The sequence below is a fragment of the Leptonychotes weddellii genome, chromosome 10 (genome assembly GCF_054177405.1).
Source record: "Leptonychotes weddellii isolate Sample4059 chromosome 10, ASM5417740v2, whole genome shotgun sequence".
In the NCBI taxonomy this organism is placed as follows: Eukaryota; Metazoa; Chordata; class Mammalia; order Carnivora; family Phocidae; genus Leptonychotes; species Leptonychotes weddellii.
Window position 1 is genome coordinate 53566989 of NC_138378.1, and position 14825 is coordinate 53581813.

General features: G+C 45.2%; 1 protein-coding gene across 1 annotated transcript in view; it reads right to left on the reverse strand.

Moving 5' to 3' along the window:
* The window catches only part of FER1L5 (fer-1 like family member 5), a 63645-nt gene that overhangs the window by 24816 nt on the left and 24004 nt on the right, over nucleotides 1-14825 (reverse strand). Inside the window, exons 15-19 of the mRNA XM_081833454.1 lie at nucleotides 11459-11574; nucleotides 11284-11366; nucleotides 11113-11207; nucleotides 10020-10148; nucleotides 8299-8476 (exon numbers count right to left, since the gene is read on the reverse strand). Of these exons, the coding sequence (XP_081689580.1) occupies nucleotides 8299-8476; nucleotides 10020-10148; nucleotides 11113-11207; nucleotides 11284-11366; nucleotides 11459-11574 (601 nt within the window). The remainder of the gene's footprint in view (nucleotides 1-8298; nucleotides 8477-10019; nucleotides 10149-11112; nucleotides 11208-11283; nucleotides 11367-11458; nucleotides 11575-14825) is intronic.

Below are 14825 nucleotides of genomic sequence, written 5' to 3' on the forward strand. Positions count from 1 at the left end.
CCAAATAAATTATTAACAAAATAAAAGAAGATTCGAATCTACCCATGAAAGAGTACAACACGTGCCAGGGATAACTGACCCCAAAGGATCAACACTTCAACATATCCTGGTGAAGTTAGTAGACTTGCAAGATAAAGGATATTTGGGCAGCTGGACAGAAAGATCAAGAGATTTACAAAGAAAAAATATCAGAAAGAGATAAGGTATTGGTTATGAAACTTTAAGAAGCCACAAACTTCTAGAGCAAAACATGAGAGAATTCCTTCATATATTTGGAGTGGAAAGGACTTTTCTAATTATGATTCAAAAGCCAGAAGCCATAAAAGTAGTTTTGAGTACATTAAAAAAAAAAAGTCTTCATGGGAAAAAAAATCCCAAACATCATAGACAAAGATAGGAGACAAATATGGGAAATATACTTACAGCTCATATCATAAGGGCCTAATATCCCTCAAATATGAAGTGTCCTAGAAATCAATAAGAAAATGACTAGTATCTCAAGAGAATAAAAGAGAAAATTACATAAACAGGCAATTAAAGAAAGGGAAATATAAATGACTTTTAAACATACGAAAAGATACCCAACCTCGTTTATAATGAGAGAAATACAAATTAAAACTACACTGAAATACCATTTTTCACTTACCAGACTGATAAAAATCCAGAAGTTTATACCAGATTTTGACGAGGCTCTCAGACGTTGCTGGTGGAGTGTTGAGTGGTACAACATTTATGGAGGATTATCAGTCAGGGTACAGCCAGAAAAAGAAAAAGACCATGGTAGATATTTGACATAGAGGGATTTAATAGAGAAAATGTGTTGAAAGGGAAAGTGAGGGGGCACCTGGGTGGCTCAGTCGGTTAAGCGTCCAACTGGATCTCAGCTCAGGTCTTGATCTCAGGGTCGTGAGTTCAAGCCCTGTTCTGGGTTCCATGCTGACCCTACCTAAAATGAAAAGGTGGGGTAGGGAAGTGAGCTTCCTCAGAGATTAGTAACAGGAGGAAGAAACTACTGTTTCTAGGGGCTGGGGAACAAAAGTCAGGCAGTGGTGTGCCCACAGACAGGCACACCATCAGAGCTGTGCTATCGAGGTAGCTGCACAGGATGCTGGAGCCACCAAGAAGGAGATGCCCAACCAGCAGGTGCACTGCAGGGGAGCTGCTTGGCCGAGGCTGGAACCATGGAGGAGTGGCCAGCAAAAGCTGGGATCTCTGAAGGCATGTAGCTACTTCCAGAGATGCCTCCTGAATCGGTGGCAGGAAGGAGGGAGAATGAGAGGCAGAGAGGCGGAGTGAAGAGGTGGGGAGATAGAATAGAATGACAGCATCTGCCCTTTTATCAGCTGGCATGGGAAGGTGGAAATGTAGTTTGCAGGTGTTCGGCCCTGAGATATTAAATAGAGCAAGGAAGGGCAAGAATGAACCTTGATCTAGAGCAGAGCATTCAGTCTCTCCTTGCTGGAGATGCTGAGAGCAAACAAGAAAATGATCAGCACAGGGGTGCCTGGGTGGCTCAGTCGTTAAGCGTCTGCCTTCGGCTCAGGTCATGATCCCAGGGTCCTGGGATCGAGCCCCGCATCGGGCTCCCTGCTCAGTGGGAAGACTGCTTCTCCCTCTCCCACTCCCCCTGCTTGTGTTCCCTCTCTCACTGTCTCTGTCAAATAAATAAATATTAAAAAAAAAGAAAAGAAAATGATCAGCACAGAGGACAGTTCTGCAGTATCTGCCAAGATGCAAATACACTTTGACCAATTCCACTTTTTTTTTTTTAAGACTTTATTTATTTGTCAGAGAGAGAGCAAGCACAAGCAGGGGGAACTGCGGGCAGAGGCAGAGGGAGAAACAGACTTCCCGCCAAGCAGGGAGCCCGATGTGTGGCTCGATCCCAGGACCCTGGGATCATGACCTGAGCCGAAGGCAGATGCTTAACCGACTGAGCCACCCAGGCGTCCTTGACCAATTCCACTTTGAAATCACTTATGCAAGACTATATCTTGACACCATTACTTGTAATAGTAAAAGATTGGAAAAGTTTGTGCAGACTTATCAAAAGAAAAGAAGGTGCATGTGTACACACACACACACAAGCCCCCCTCCAAAGAATAATATAAGGGTGGCTATTTTTAGATATTGCTGAGATAAATAGATAACAGCAAGAAACTATGGCGGAGGGGCGCCTGGGTGGCTCAGTTGGTTAAGCATCTGCCTTTGGCTCAGGTCATGATCCCAGCGTTCTGGGATTGAGCCCTGCATGGGGCTCCCTGCTCAGTGGGGAATCTGTTTCTCCCTCTCCCTCTGCCTTTCCCCCTGCTCCTCATGCTCTCTCTCTCTAAAATAAAAATAAATAAAATCTTAAAAAAAAGACACTATGGTGGAAAATAGTTTGATGGTTCCTCAAAAAGTTAAAAAGAATTACTATGTGATGCAGTGATTCCACTCCTAGGCATATACCACAAATAATTAAAAACAGGGACTCAAACAGGTATGTGTACACTGATGGTCATAAGCAGCATTATTCACAATAGCCAAAAGGTGGAAACAACCCAAGTGTCCATCAACAGATGAACAGATATACAAAATATGATACGTACATACAATGGGATATCATTCAGCCGTAAAAAGGAATGCAGTTCTGACACATGCTGTCAGATGGATGAACCTTGAAAACATTAAGCTAAGTAAAATAAGCCAGACACAAAGGACACATATTACATGATTCCACATATATGAGGTATAGGCAAATTCAGAAAGACAAAAAGTAGAATAGAGGATTCCAGGGAACAATGGAATTTATTGTCTAATGGGTAGAGTTTCTGTTTGGGATGATGAAATCACTCTAGAAATAGAGGTGATAGTTACACAACATGGTGAATGTACTTAATTCCACTGAACTGTACATTTAAAAATGGCTAAAATGATATATTTTATGTTATGTCTATTTTGCCACAATAAAAAAATTTTAAAGATACTATGAACAATTTTATGCTGCAAATATGAAAACTTCAATGAAATTTATAAATTCCTAGATGAGTTAAACCTACCAAAATTGACTTAAAAAAATAAATAGAAAAGCTGACTAATTAAAATAAATCCATATTTAAATCGCTGCATTAAAAAACCCACCAGGCTTATATTTAGAGGTGAGCCCTATCAAACTTTCAAGGAACGGATGATTACAGTCTTACCCAAATACAGCAAGTAAAAAGAGGAAATGGTCCTCAATTTCATGAGGCTAGCATAACTTTGATATTAAAACCAAATGAGGACATTATAAGAAAGAAAATTACAGATTCATCTTGTTCATACAGATGCAAAAATCCTAAACAAAATATTAGCAAACCAACTCTAGAATGTATAACAAAGGTGAAAACCCAATTATACTACTGTAATTGCACTTTATATTATATGTAACAATTATATGTGAATATATGTAATATATTATCATATGTGAAGTGATTATAATATTAACTCAAGGTAGACTATGACAGGTTAAAGATCAGTATTTCAATCCCTTGAGCAACCACTACAACTAATCCACAGAAGCAGAGCCCGTAGAGGAGGCAGACTGCAATACTAAAAACAAAACGAAACACAGAAAAAAACACTGGATTAGAACAAAAGAAGACAGGAAAATTCCAGCAGGCTTTTTGTAGAAACTATCGAGCGGATGCTAAAATTCACATGAAAATGCAAAGGAACCAGAATAGCCAGAAATTGTATTATTTTGTTAAAGAACAACAAAATTGGAGGACTTACACTACCTCATTTCAAGACTTGCTTTAGAGCTATAGTAATCAAGATGGTGTGATATCGGCATTAAAGATAGACAAACAGATCAATGGAACAGAATAGAGATTCTAGGGGCGCCTGGGTGGCTCAGTTGGTTGAGCGTCTAACTCTGGACTTCGGCTCAGGGTGGTGAGATCGAGCCCCGCACTGGGCTCTGTCCTCAGCACAGAGTCGGCCTGTCCCTCTCCCTCTGCTCCTCCCCTCCACCTCTTAAATAAATATAATCTTTTTCAAAAAGAGATTCTAGGGCGCCTGGGTGGCTCAGTTGTTAAGCGTCTGCCTTCGGCTCACGTCATGATCCTGGGGTCCTGGGATCCTGGGATCGAGCCCCACGTCGGGCTCCCTGCTGGGCGGGAAGCCTGCTTCTCCCTCTCCTGCTCCCCCTGCTTGTGTTCTCTCTCTCTCTGTCAAATAAATAAATAAAATCTTTAAAAAAATTTTTTTTAAATTATAAAGCTTGTAGAATGAAACACAGGAGAGTATCTTTACGATCTTGGGGTAGACAGTATTTCTTGGACCAAATAATGTACTACTATAAAAGAAAAGATAATCAACAAATTTGATTTCATCAAAATTAGAATTAATTAATTAATTTTTAAGTAATCTCTACACCCAATATGGGACTCAAACTCACAACCCCGAGATCAAGAGTTGCATGCTCTTGCGACTGAGCCAGCCAGGCGCTCCTCAAAATTAGTATTTCCTTTATCAAAATTAGAAACTTTTGATCTTCAAAAGACACTGTTTGGAAATTGAAAAGTCAAGCCACAGAGTGGAAAATATTAGCAAAACAGATTTGACAAAGGACTTGTATCCAAAATGTAAAAGAACTGGAATGCTACATAAAAAGATAAACAACTCATTGAAAGACTGGCAAAAAACTTGAGCAGTGCCTTCACTATAGAAATATATGTGAGCATGAAAAGATGCTCAGGATCACTACTGATTAGAGAAATGGAAATTAAAATTACAATTACGGACAATGTCATACTCACTAGAATGACTCAAATGAAAAAGACCAACAATACCAAAGTTGGCAAGGATGTGGGGCAAGTACCAATCTCAAACACTGCTGTGCGGGTGTAAAATGGTACAAATACTTTGGAAGATTGTTAGCTATTTCCTTTAAAACCCAAATTTTGGGGTGCCTGGGTGGCTCAGTTGGTTAAGCATCTGCCTTCAGCTCAGGTCATAATCCCAGGGTCCTGGGATCAAGCCCCGGTCGGGCTCTCTGCTCAGTGGGAGTCTGTTTCTCCCTCTCCCTGCTGCTCCCCCTGCTTGTAATCTCGCTCTCTGTGTCAAATAAATAAATAAATAATTAAAAAAATAAAAATAAAACCTAAATTCCACTCTGAGGTATGTACTCAAGAGAAATGCAAGCACATGTCCATAGAGAGACTTGTACAAGAAAGGTCACAGCAGCTTTATTCATAATACTCCAAAAGTTGAATCAATCTAAATGTCCATGAACAGGAGGATGGGTAAATAAACCGTCATATCCACATAATGAAGTACTATCAGAAATAAAGAGGAACAAAACACTTATCCATGAAACAACATGGGTGAATTCCTAAAACGTTCTGCTGAGCCAAAGAAGCTGTAGAAAAAGAAAGAATCATATGTCTGATTTCATTTACATGAAGTTGTAGGAAAAGTAAAACAAATCTATAGCGATAGACAACACAACAATGACTGACCCCAGGGACTGGGGAGACTGACTGAAAGGGGGCAAATGGCAGCTTTCTGGGGTGATGGAACTTTCTTCCCCTGGTGGTTACATGGGTGTATTTCCAAAATTCATCAAACTGTACACTTAAAATATGCGCATTTTACTGTTTGCAAATAAGACCTTAATAAAAAGAAATAAAAAGTTGTCATTAAGATGAAGATGAAAAGCCCCAAACTCAGGGAAGGTATTTACGATACACCCATCTAACAAAAGATCATTCCCAGAAAAAATAATATACAAGCCAGTAAGCAAAAGACAGCCAAATAGGGGCACCTGGGTGGCTCAGTCATTAAGCGACTGCCTTCTGCTCAGGTCATGATCCCAGATCCTGGGATCTAGCCCCGCATTGGGCTCCCTGCTCTGCAGGAAGCCTGCTTCTCCCTCTCCCACTCCCCCTGCTTGTGTTCCCTCTCTCTGCCAAATAAATAAATAAATCAATCTTAAAAAAAAAAGACAGCCAAATAGAATGATGGATAAAATATATTGATAGGCTTTTTTTTTTTTTTTAAAGATTTTATTTATTTATTTGAGAGAGAAAGAATGAGAGAGAGAGAGAGCACATGTGAAGGTGGAGGGTCAGAGGGAAAAGCAGACTCCCCGCTGAGCAGGGAGCCCGATGCGGGACTCGATCCTGGGACTCCAGGATCATGACCTGAGCTGAAGGCAGTCGCTTTACCAACTGAGCCACCCAGGTGCCCCATATTGATAGGCTTTTTACAGATGAGAAAAAACAAAAGTTTGTAAACATATGAAAAGATGCCCAACCTCCATTTGTAATCAGGAAAATATATATCAAGATCTTACAAGATACCATCTTACATCCAGCATTGGCAAAAATTAAAAGGCTGGGCAACATCAAGTACTGGTGAGAAGGAAGAGCAAAAGAAATTCTCATATTGAGCTGATGAGAGTGTAATTTGGTATAATTTCTTTTGCTTTGAATTCCTCTTTCACTTCAGGGTATATAATTTAGAAGAAGTCTTGCACTTGAGACCAGGAGACATGAACAAGAATGTTTATAACACAATTATTATAGTAGGAAAAAAAGATAAGTCCCAAGTGTCTACATATACCACATAATTGGTGCTATAATCATACAGTAGAATATATACAGAAGTGAAAATGAACTTCAGCTACACGTACCAACATAAAAAAAACCTAATATTGAGGAAAAGATGAAAAACAGATGAATACAGACTGAAAAGTTCCATTTGTATAAAATGCAAAAAATAGTATGCTGTTTAGGGTTGCATACATTGATGGTAAAAATTAAAAAGTAAAGGAAGGGAGTAATTACCATGAGGGTCAGGACTGTGGTTATTTCTTGAGTAAATGGGTCTGGGAAGAACATAGAGGGAACTTCTAAGATGCTGACAATTTTCTATCTTTTAAGCTGGGTGGTGAGTTCTGGGGTACTCATTTTATTCGTCTTTAAACTGTATATATACATTTAATATATTTTTTGTGTATATTTCATAATTTAAAAACTAGTAGAATGTTAGGCTAAGTGAAAGAAACCAGACACCAAGGACCACATATTGTGAATCTACGTGTATGATAAAATATCCAGAATAGGAAACTCCACAGAGACAGAAAGTAGATTAATGGTTGCCTGAGGTTGGGAATGCAGGGGAGAAATAGAGAGTGACTGCAAGTGGGTACAGGGTTTCTTTTTGGAGTGATAAAAATGTTCTAGAATTGACCATGGTGATGGTTGCCCAATTCTGTGAATACACTAAAAACTACTGAATTACATACTTTACATGGATGAGTTGTATGGTGTGAATTCTATTTCAATAAAGAGCTGTTCTTAAAAATCCAGGGGAGTGGGATGCACGGAAAGGCTCTCAAGGGGCGATGAAATTAGGAAGCTGTTGAAGAGGAAGTTGAGAGCAGTGGTTCTCAAACTCTAGCATACATCTGAATCACCTGGTGGCCTTGTGAAAAAACAGATTGCGGGCCACCATCCCCAGGTTTTCTGATTCTGTAAGGACTGAGCTGGGGCCAAGAATCTGCATTTTTTAAAGAGAGAGAGCACACATGAACAGGGGAGGGGTGGGAGAAGGGGCAGAGGGAGAGGGAGAGAGAGAACCTTAAGTAGGCTCCTTGCTCAGCACAGAGCCCGATGCTGGACTCCATCTCACGACCCTGAGATCATGACCTGAGCCGAAATCAAGAGTCCGATGCTTAACCAACTGAGCCACCCAGATGCCCCTCAAATCTGCATTTCTAAAGGTTCCCAGGTGATGCTGATGCCCGGCCCAGGGACTGCACTTTGAGAACTGCTATTCTATACAGCCTGGTATAGGTGTTTAAGAAGCATATACTGGATGAATGGATGAATGGATGGATGAGAGGTTGGTTGAGTGTTTGGGTCAGTGGATGGGTAGGAGTGGAATGGATGAAAGGGTGGATGGGTAGATTAATGGATGGATAGCAGGTGGGCAGATGAGTAGCAGAAGACGGTTGCATGGATGGATCAGGGATGGTTCAGAGTAGTAGGGAAGAAGATGGAGCTGGGGAAGTTGCAGTGTGGAATATAGCATAGAGAAGAACTTGGAGTGAACGCCTACTTTCAACTCTTGTCGTGGGCTCACCACCCACTAACTGTGCAATGTTTGGCAGGTGACTTCACCTCCCTGAAGCTCATTTTCCTCATGTGAGACATGTGGGTTAACAATGCCTATGAATTTCCATGAGCTAATACCCTTAAAAGGGCCAAGAGCAGAGCCTGGCATGCAGTGGATGCTCTCTACTCTTGGGTTGTATCTGACTATTACCATCATATATCACTGGGCTGTACTGTGTGGTTGAGACGAGAGGCTTGTAATTCAGGTCCATCTTGTTTCCATAGTGGCCAATGCTGACCTCGAATTGGATCAGGTCCTTAAAGTTGGGCATCATGGTACAGGAAAGGAAGATGACGCACAGCCCATACTTCTGGCGGTGATGGTGCCTCTAAAACAATAAGCCCCCACATCCCCAGTACATAAGCCAAGGGATAAACAAGGCTCTAGAGACAGGCAGGGAGCCAAAGATGAGGTGCCCTGTTTCTTTCAAAAGCTATCTTTGCTTCTCTTCAGGGCGAGCTGGACCATCTTTGAACCTGTGCCCCCTCAAAATCCTGCCTTGACTCCCGCTCAAGGGCAGTTCCTCCCAGGACCTCTATTACCTGGTCCCCTCCTCCTAGCCACCTGGGGTTCCTTTCCTTCCTGAAAGGGAGGTTTCTCCCTCCAAGGCCCTGAGGGTCAGGCTGGGCTCTGACTTGGGCCACCTCATCCCTCTCCTTTTTGCCTCAACACCCTCCCCTGATGAGACCCGGCGTGGGCAGGGGTGTGGTGAAGGTTGCACATGCACGCACATCTGCTCTGGGCTCTTCTCCAGCCGCCTCCTCCCACTCTGCCTCCCATCTGCTGGAGGTCCTCCATCTACCACGTCAGCCAATCTCATTTCTGTGGCCAACCCCTGCCCTCCTCTTGAGCTCTCCCAGTCTGTTCACTAGCCCAGGTCTGCCCTGTCATAAAAAACAACCCTCCTTCTCCCCTCTGAGCCTCTGCTGAGCCCCCATCTGATCTTGTCTCCTTCCACTTTCCAGCCAAGTTTCTGTGCACTTGCTTCTATGCACAGTCTGCAACTTCTCCCTTGCACCTGGGCGGCCTGGCAACTCTCCCCTTAGGGGGCTGCCTCAGTGGTCCTCTTTGCAGACTCTTCCCCAGTCTCCTCTGCAAGCCCCTCCTCCTCCTCTACCTGCCTTAGGCCGTGGCATCCTTTTACCCACCTACTCCTCCCAGGCATTTCCTTCACAACCCTATGTTCAGATGCTGGTGTGCTGACGACACACCATCTGTCTACAGCCTCGGGGACTGATTTTCATGGATGTCTCATCAGCATATGTCAACATTGGGATTCGTTGTCTCCCTCCCCCCAGACCTGCTCCTCCTTCAGGGAGCACGGATGCCACCCTGACCACCTTGCCACCTGAGGCAGAAAAGGGGAATCAGCTTAGAGGAGTTAGCCTCATTTCTTATGTCTTGTTGGTCTTTCATTCTGATCATTCTGTTTTCAAAGGGTCTCTCTCTGGAACCTGCTCCCTCCTCTCTGGTTCTCCTTCCCATGACTGTATTCCCATTTTTAAAAATAAGTGGGTGGCTATTCTTAACACTGTTCCCCCTGCCCCTTCCAGCAGCAGTGGTCTTCCCCAGACTATAGGAAGAAATAAAAACTCCTTAGAAGATCATTTCTCCTTAACTAGATTGCACATTTCTTAAACAGAAACTTTATCTTGTATTTACTGGGTCCCTGACCACCCGGAATTTGGCACAGCATGAAGCCCTCACACGGGCTTAGTAAAGACTCAGGCAGATTGACCAAACATTCTCAGGCACCCAGGAGCTCATTCAGCTTGCGGCCGGGGCCTCTGCAGTCAGAAACAGGACCTGCAGTAGATCTGGGGTGGGCAGAGGGGCTCTTTCTTCCTGGGTTACCTGTTTCCTGTAGTTACCTCTATACTGGTCACTTCAGAGGAGAGATCCTTCCTCTTAAAGTCTTGATGGGAAGAGACGTGGGTGAATAACTCCAGGAAGACTCGGCCTCGATAAGTTAAACCATCCTTAAGAGGGTCGGGAATATTCTAGGGTAACAGGAAGGAAAATAGTGAGAAAAGGAATGAGAGAAAAAGAGCAGATAAATCTCCCTTGACACCTCTGCAGCAAAGACCGAGTTGTCTAGTGACTTCCTGCCTAGGGCTGACCACAATCCCGGGGCGGAATTCCAGACACCCAAAACATGCTGTGCCCAGAAACCTCTGGGCCCTGACCCCTTTCCATACCCCGAGGCCCATTCCTCCTCTTCATGCATTCCACTCACTAGTCAACCCCAAGTACCTGTTCCCCGCAAACGCTTCCTGCTCGTAGGGGGCTCTGATAACTACAGTGTTTGCGCTCCCAGTCTGGCCAATCAGAGCATGCCCCGCCTCCTTGGCAAGAGTGATTGGTCCAAGGGAAGTACACATGACATAAGGCAGCCAATTAGAATGCTCCCCTGGCCTTCCCTATTAGAGGCTGCGATGGCTACTTGTTCGCTGGGAGGCCTGACTGCGGTAGGAAAGAAAGCAGACCAGGCTGAAGAGCAGCAGAGCTGAGAGATGGAGTAAATGAGAGAGACTCTTGATGGCATGGAAGTCCCGGTGCCTGCAAATCAGTCCTCACTCAGAGTTTTTCCCAGCCCAGTTCCCATCTTTTAAGCCAATTGGAGTTGGCTTCCTGGCCTTTATCAGTCTTTAACCGCCCAGTGCTTTCTACATTTACCTATGCTGTTTTTTGTCTCCATGTCCTTTCCACCTGCTGGAAATCTTACCCGACGTTTCATCTCAGTGCTCCTTCCTCAGTGAACGCCCAGAGCTCTCCGTTTCTTTCTCATGCCACAACACACGTCCCGTATACACATAACCGTTTACACACAGGTTACATGTCCTCTACCAGCGTGGTGGACAGACACCAGGGTTGGGCCCTCCCCCGGCACTTCCCAGGCCCCAGGGCCTTTCATACGGTTGGTATTACCTCCACTGTTCCCTAGAGCTGTCATGAGAAGCTTACAGTGCCTTCTTCCTGGATCCTGAAAGGGGCCTTTTTACCCCCACGAAGAGTCAGGAAGCTGGGGCCAAAACAGGGTAGGAAGCCAGAGTACGTTCCTGCAAGAAAAGAGGGTGAGGGGGCGGGGCCAGGTGGTAGAGGGGCAGAAGGCAGAGGCTAGGGCGGAAGGCTTGCCTTCTATTTCTGCTCCGGTGGATGAGATCTGGTTGAGGAACAGGCTGACGGTCCCAATCTCATCCTGGCAACTGTTCTTGGGGCTGGAAAGAAACACATTCTGCAGGCTGAGCCGCTGGCCCAGCTCTGATTATCTCCTCCGCTGCTTGTTTTTCAGCCTCCACGCCTGGCTCACCAGTCCAAGACTCTGAACTTGATGTAGCTGGAGAGGCAGGGCAGCTGCAGGGGGAAAGCGAGAGCCACAGTGGGTGCATGCCCGGAAGGTCTGGTCCTCACAGAGATTGAGTGCAGCTGGGAAGTGCCGGGTCTGGGTCCAAGGCCTGGCTCAGTCACCAGAGCCAAGATGGATTTACCATGGGAGCGTATAGACCTGTGGCTGTGGGCCTCCCCACTTGCATGGGTCCCTTGCAAAGCCCTGGGAGAGTTCTACAACTGTGTCCCCTTGTTGCTTTGTATTCTTATTCTTAAAATGGCCCAATTGCATGAGCTTCAGGACCGAGACCTGAGTCCACCCTGACCATGGGCTCAATGATTGCAGTCCTCATACAACCCTTCACTGTCACCAACCGTCTCACACAGAGGTTGTGGCTTAAAATGTCTTCTTCACGGTTAGCGGTTAACTTTTATTTTATTTATTTATTTTTAGATTTATTTATTTATTTGTCAGAGACAGAGCACAAGCAGAGGGAGCGGCAGGCAGAGGGAGAAGCAGGTCTCCCACTGGGCAAGGAGGAACCAGACGCGGGACTCGATCCCAGGACCCCAGGATCATGACCCAAGCCAAAGGCAGACACCTAACCGCCTGAGCCATCCAGGCATCCCAGAGGTTAACTTTTAAACAGTAGGACATCTATCCCCTCCAGAGTAAATAATAGTAGCTGCTGTTGTGGGAAGGGTTTCTGTTGTCCCCTGGCTGTGCTGAATGATCTACATGGATCATCTGAGTGACTCCTCCCAACAACCCCATAAGCCAGGTGCTGTTATTCTGATTTCTAGACAGGAAAACTGAGGCACAGAGAAACTGAGTTCCTCAAGTTCTCTTTAAAAGCTCTCTTTAGAGTTCCTAACGACTCTGCCACAACCCAGGGAGGGGTGTGATTGTCCCTATTTACAGATGGGGAATGAGGCCCAGAGAGGTAAAAGGGCTTGTTCAGGGTCCCACAGTCAGGGGTGCAGTCACGACTGGAACCCAAGCTTCTGATTCTTATCTCCACTCTGCCACAGGGTCCCCTCAATTATGAAAACAAAAACCAATCCGTGTGTAAAACAGAGCTGCTGGGGTTGAGGCCTGAGTGGGACGCAAATCCTCTCAGTTGGGGCCCCTTCTCCTCACAGCACTTCCTGAGGCATGGCTGAGAGTCCCTCCCATTCTCCATTCTACTCGTCCATTCTCCCCTTGCTGAGGAGCTGGGGGCCAGGGCAGAGTAGGGAAAGGGTTTTCCAGTTGAGCAAGTGGTTAAGAAGAAATGAGGAAAGGCCCCCTAGAAGTGGGGAGATGGGCACCGGAAGGCATCCAGGTCTTCCAATATTACAAATCCTCCACATTCACATTCATGGCTGAACCATCTTTTCATCCACCCTGTTGAGAATTCTCTTCCCCTTTCCCAGTTCCTTGTCTTGACTGCCCTCCTGTCCTGGGGCCCTTGGATTGTAAGCTGGCATACACCCATTTTCAGCAGAGTTTCCCCTGCAGCCTGCCTTGTTGGGGCCCTGACTGGCTGGCCTCAGATGCTACTGTCTCTGTAGTCACCCTGCCATTCAGAGTGAGGGTCACATCTGCCTGCTGCATTTCCACAGGGCTAGTGACAATCAAGCTTGCATCCAAATGGCTCCAGCCTAGGAGACTGTGTTATGTGGGAAATGGGTGAGGGCCCAAGGGGTGTTTGGACATCTTTAAATGTTGGAAGGCCTCTTTCAGGGATGAAGGAGGGCCCAGCCTGTGCCACTGGTTTCTGAGCCTAAATGCAGCTGAACATGAAGGAGGACTTTCGAGGCTCTGAGCATCCACAGAGCATCTGAGGATCCTGGCCATGAGCCTCATCACAGCCAGAGACAGGTGGGAGGGATCAAAGACGGAGGATAAACTAGGCTCCCTTTAAAATCTCTTCCTAGGGCACCTGGGTGGCTCAGTCGGTTGAGCATCTGCCTTCGGCTCGGGTCATAATCCCAGGGTCCTGGGATCGAGCCCCGCATCGGGCTCCCTGCTCAGCAGGGAGCCTGCTTCTCCCTCTCCCTCTGTCTCCCGGGTTGTGCTCTCACTCTCTCTGTGTCAAATAAATAAATAAAATCTTTAAAAAAATAATTTAAAAAATAAAATCTCTTTGTACTTTAAGAGTCTATAAAATTACTCAGGAAGGTAGGGATTATGAAGAATGGGTTAAAGATGATGCCTCACCAGGAGGCAGACTAGGGAAGCTTCTAGCAAGGAAGAGGGTCCCAGGAGAGTAGAGGGGAGTTCACGAGCTGATTTTACGTCACACAAATTTAAGGTATAAGGAAAGCAAAACACCCTCTGGGTAGCCAAATAGAAGCCACACAAAGTTCTATGCACTCATACTTAATGACAGTGCTCAAGCTATCTCAGAATTTCGTACTCTTTTTCTACACACAGTTCTTAGAAGCCTGGCATGGAGTCGAAACGCAGTCAAGGCTCTCTCAGGGCTTTAAGAGGACTGGCATCCACATTCATGATAGGTGACTGAGAAGGACTGAAAAGCTCTAAAAATCAGACTACAGAATCCCACAAAGAAAAGTATCTTGGAGCCATTTAGTGTAGGAACAAATAGTCCCTACTCCATGTATCCCATATACTATGTTCCCACAATACCTCTAGGCCATTAACAAAGAGCTATAATTATCTTCAGGGCACTTCGCCTAGAAGATAAGAAAATGCATAATACGGGCGCCTGGGTGGCTCAGTTGGTTGGGCGACTGCCTTCGGCTCAGGTCATGATCCTGGAGTCCCTGGATCGAGTCCCGCATCTGGCTCCCTGCTCGGTGGGGAGTCTGCTTCTCCCTCTGACCCTCCCCCCTCTCATGTGCTCTCTCTCAAATAAATAAATAAAATCTTTAAAAAAAAAAAAGAAAATGCATAATACAATTTAGATTTAAATGATTTTTTGGTTTTGTTTTGTAATGTAGGTGAAAGGGCATTTTTAAGTTTTTGGGAAAGTTCAGTTGTATGGCCCCCTCATTTCTTAATACTGGACAAATAAAATAAGTTTTCCAAAATCTGTCCTGGGCTTCCTCATGTTCCCTATCAGGCAGATCTCACCCCCACTCCCCGCTGCCTCCTACTGTCCCCACCCAATGCTTCTTGGCCCCTACCTTCCATCCACACCCCTAGACACTCAAACTTGCCTTCCGTTTGTGGGCCAGGGGGAGGAGGGTGGTCAAGATGGAATAGCATGGGGTGCCTGGGTGGCTCAGTCAGTTAAGCACCCGACTCTTGATTTCAGCTCAAGTCATGATCTCAGGGTCGTGAGAGCAAGCCCTGCATCAGGCTCCAGGCTCCACACTGAGCGTGGAGCCTGCCTAGGATT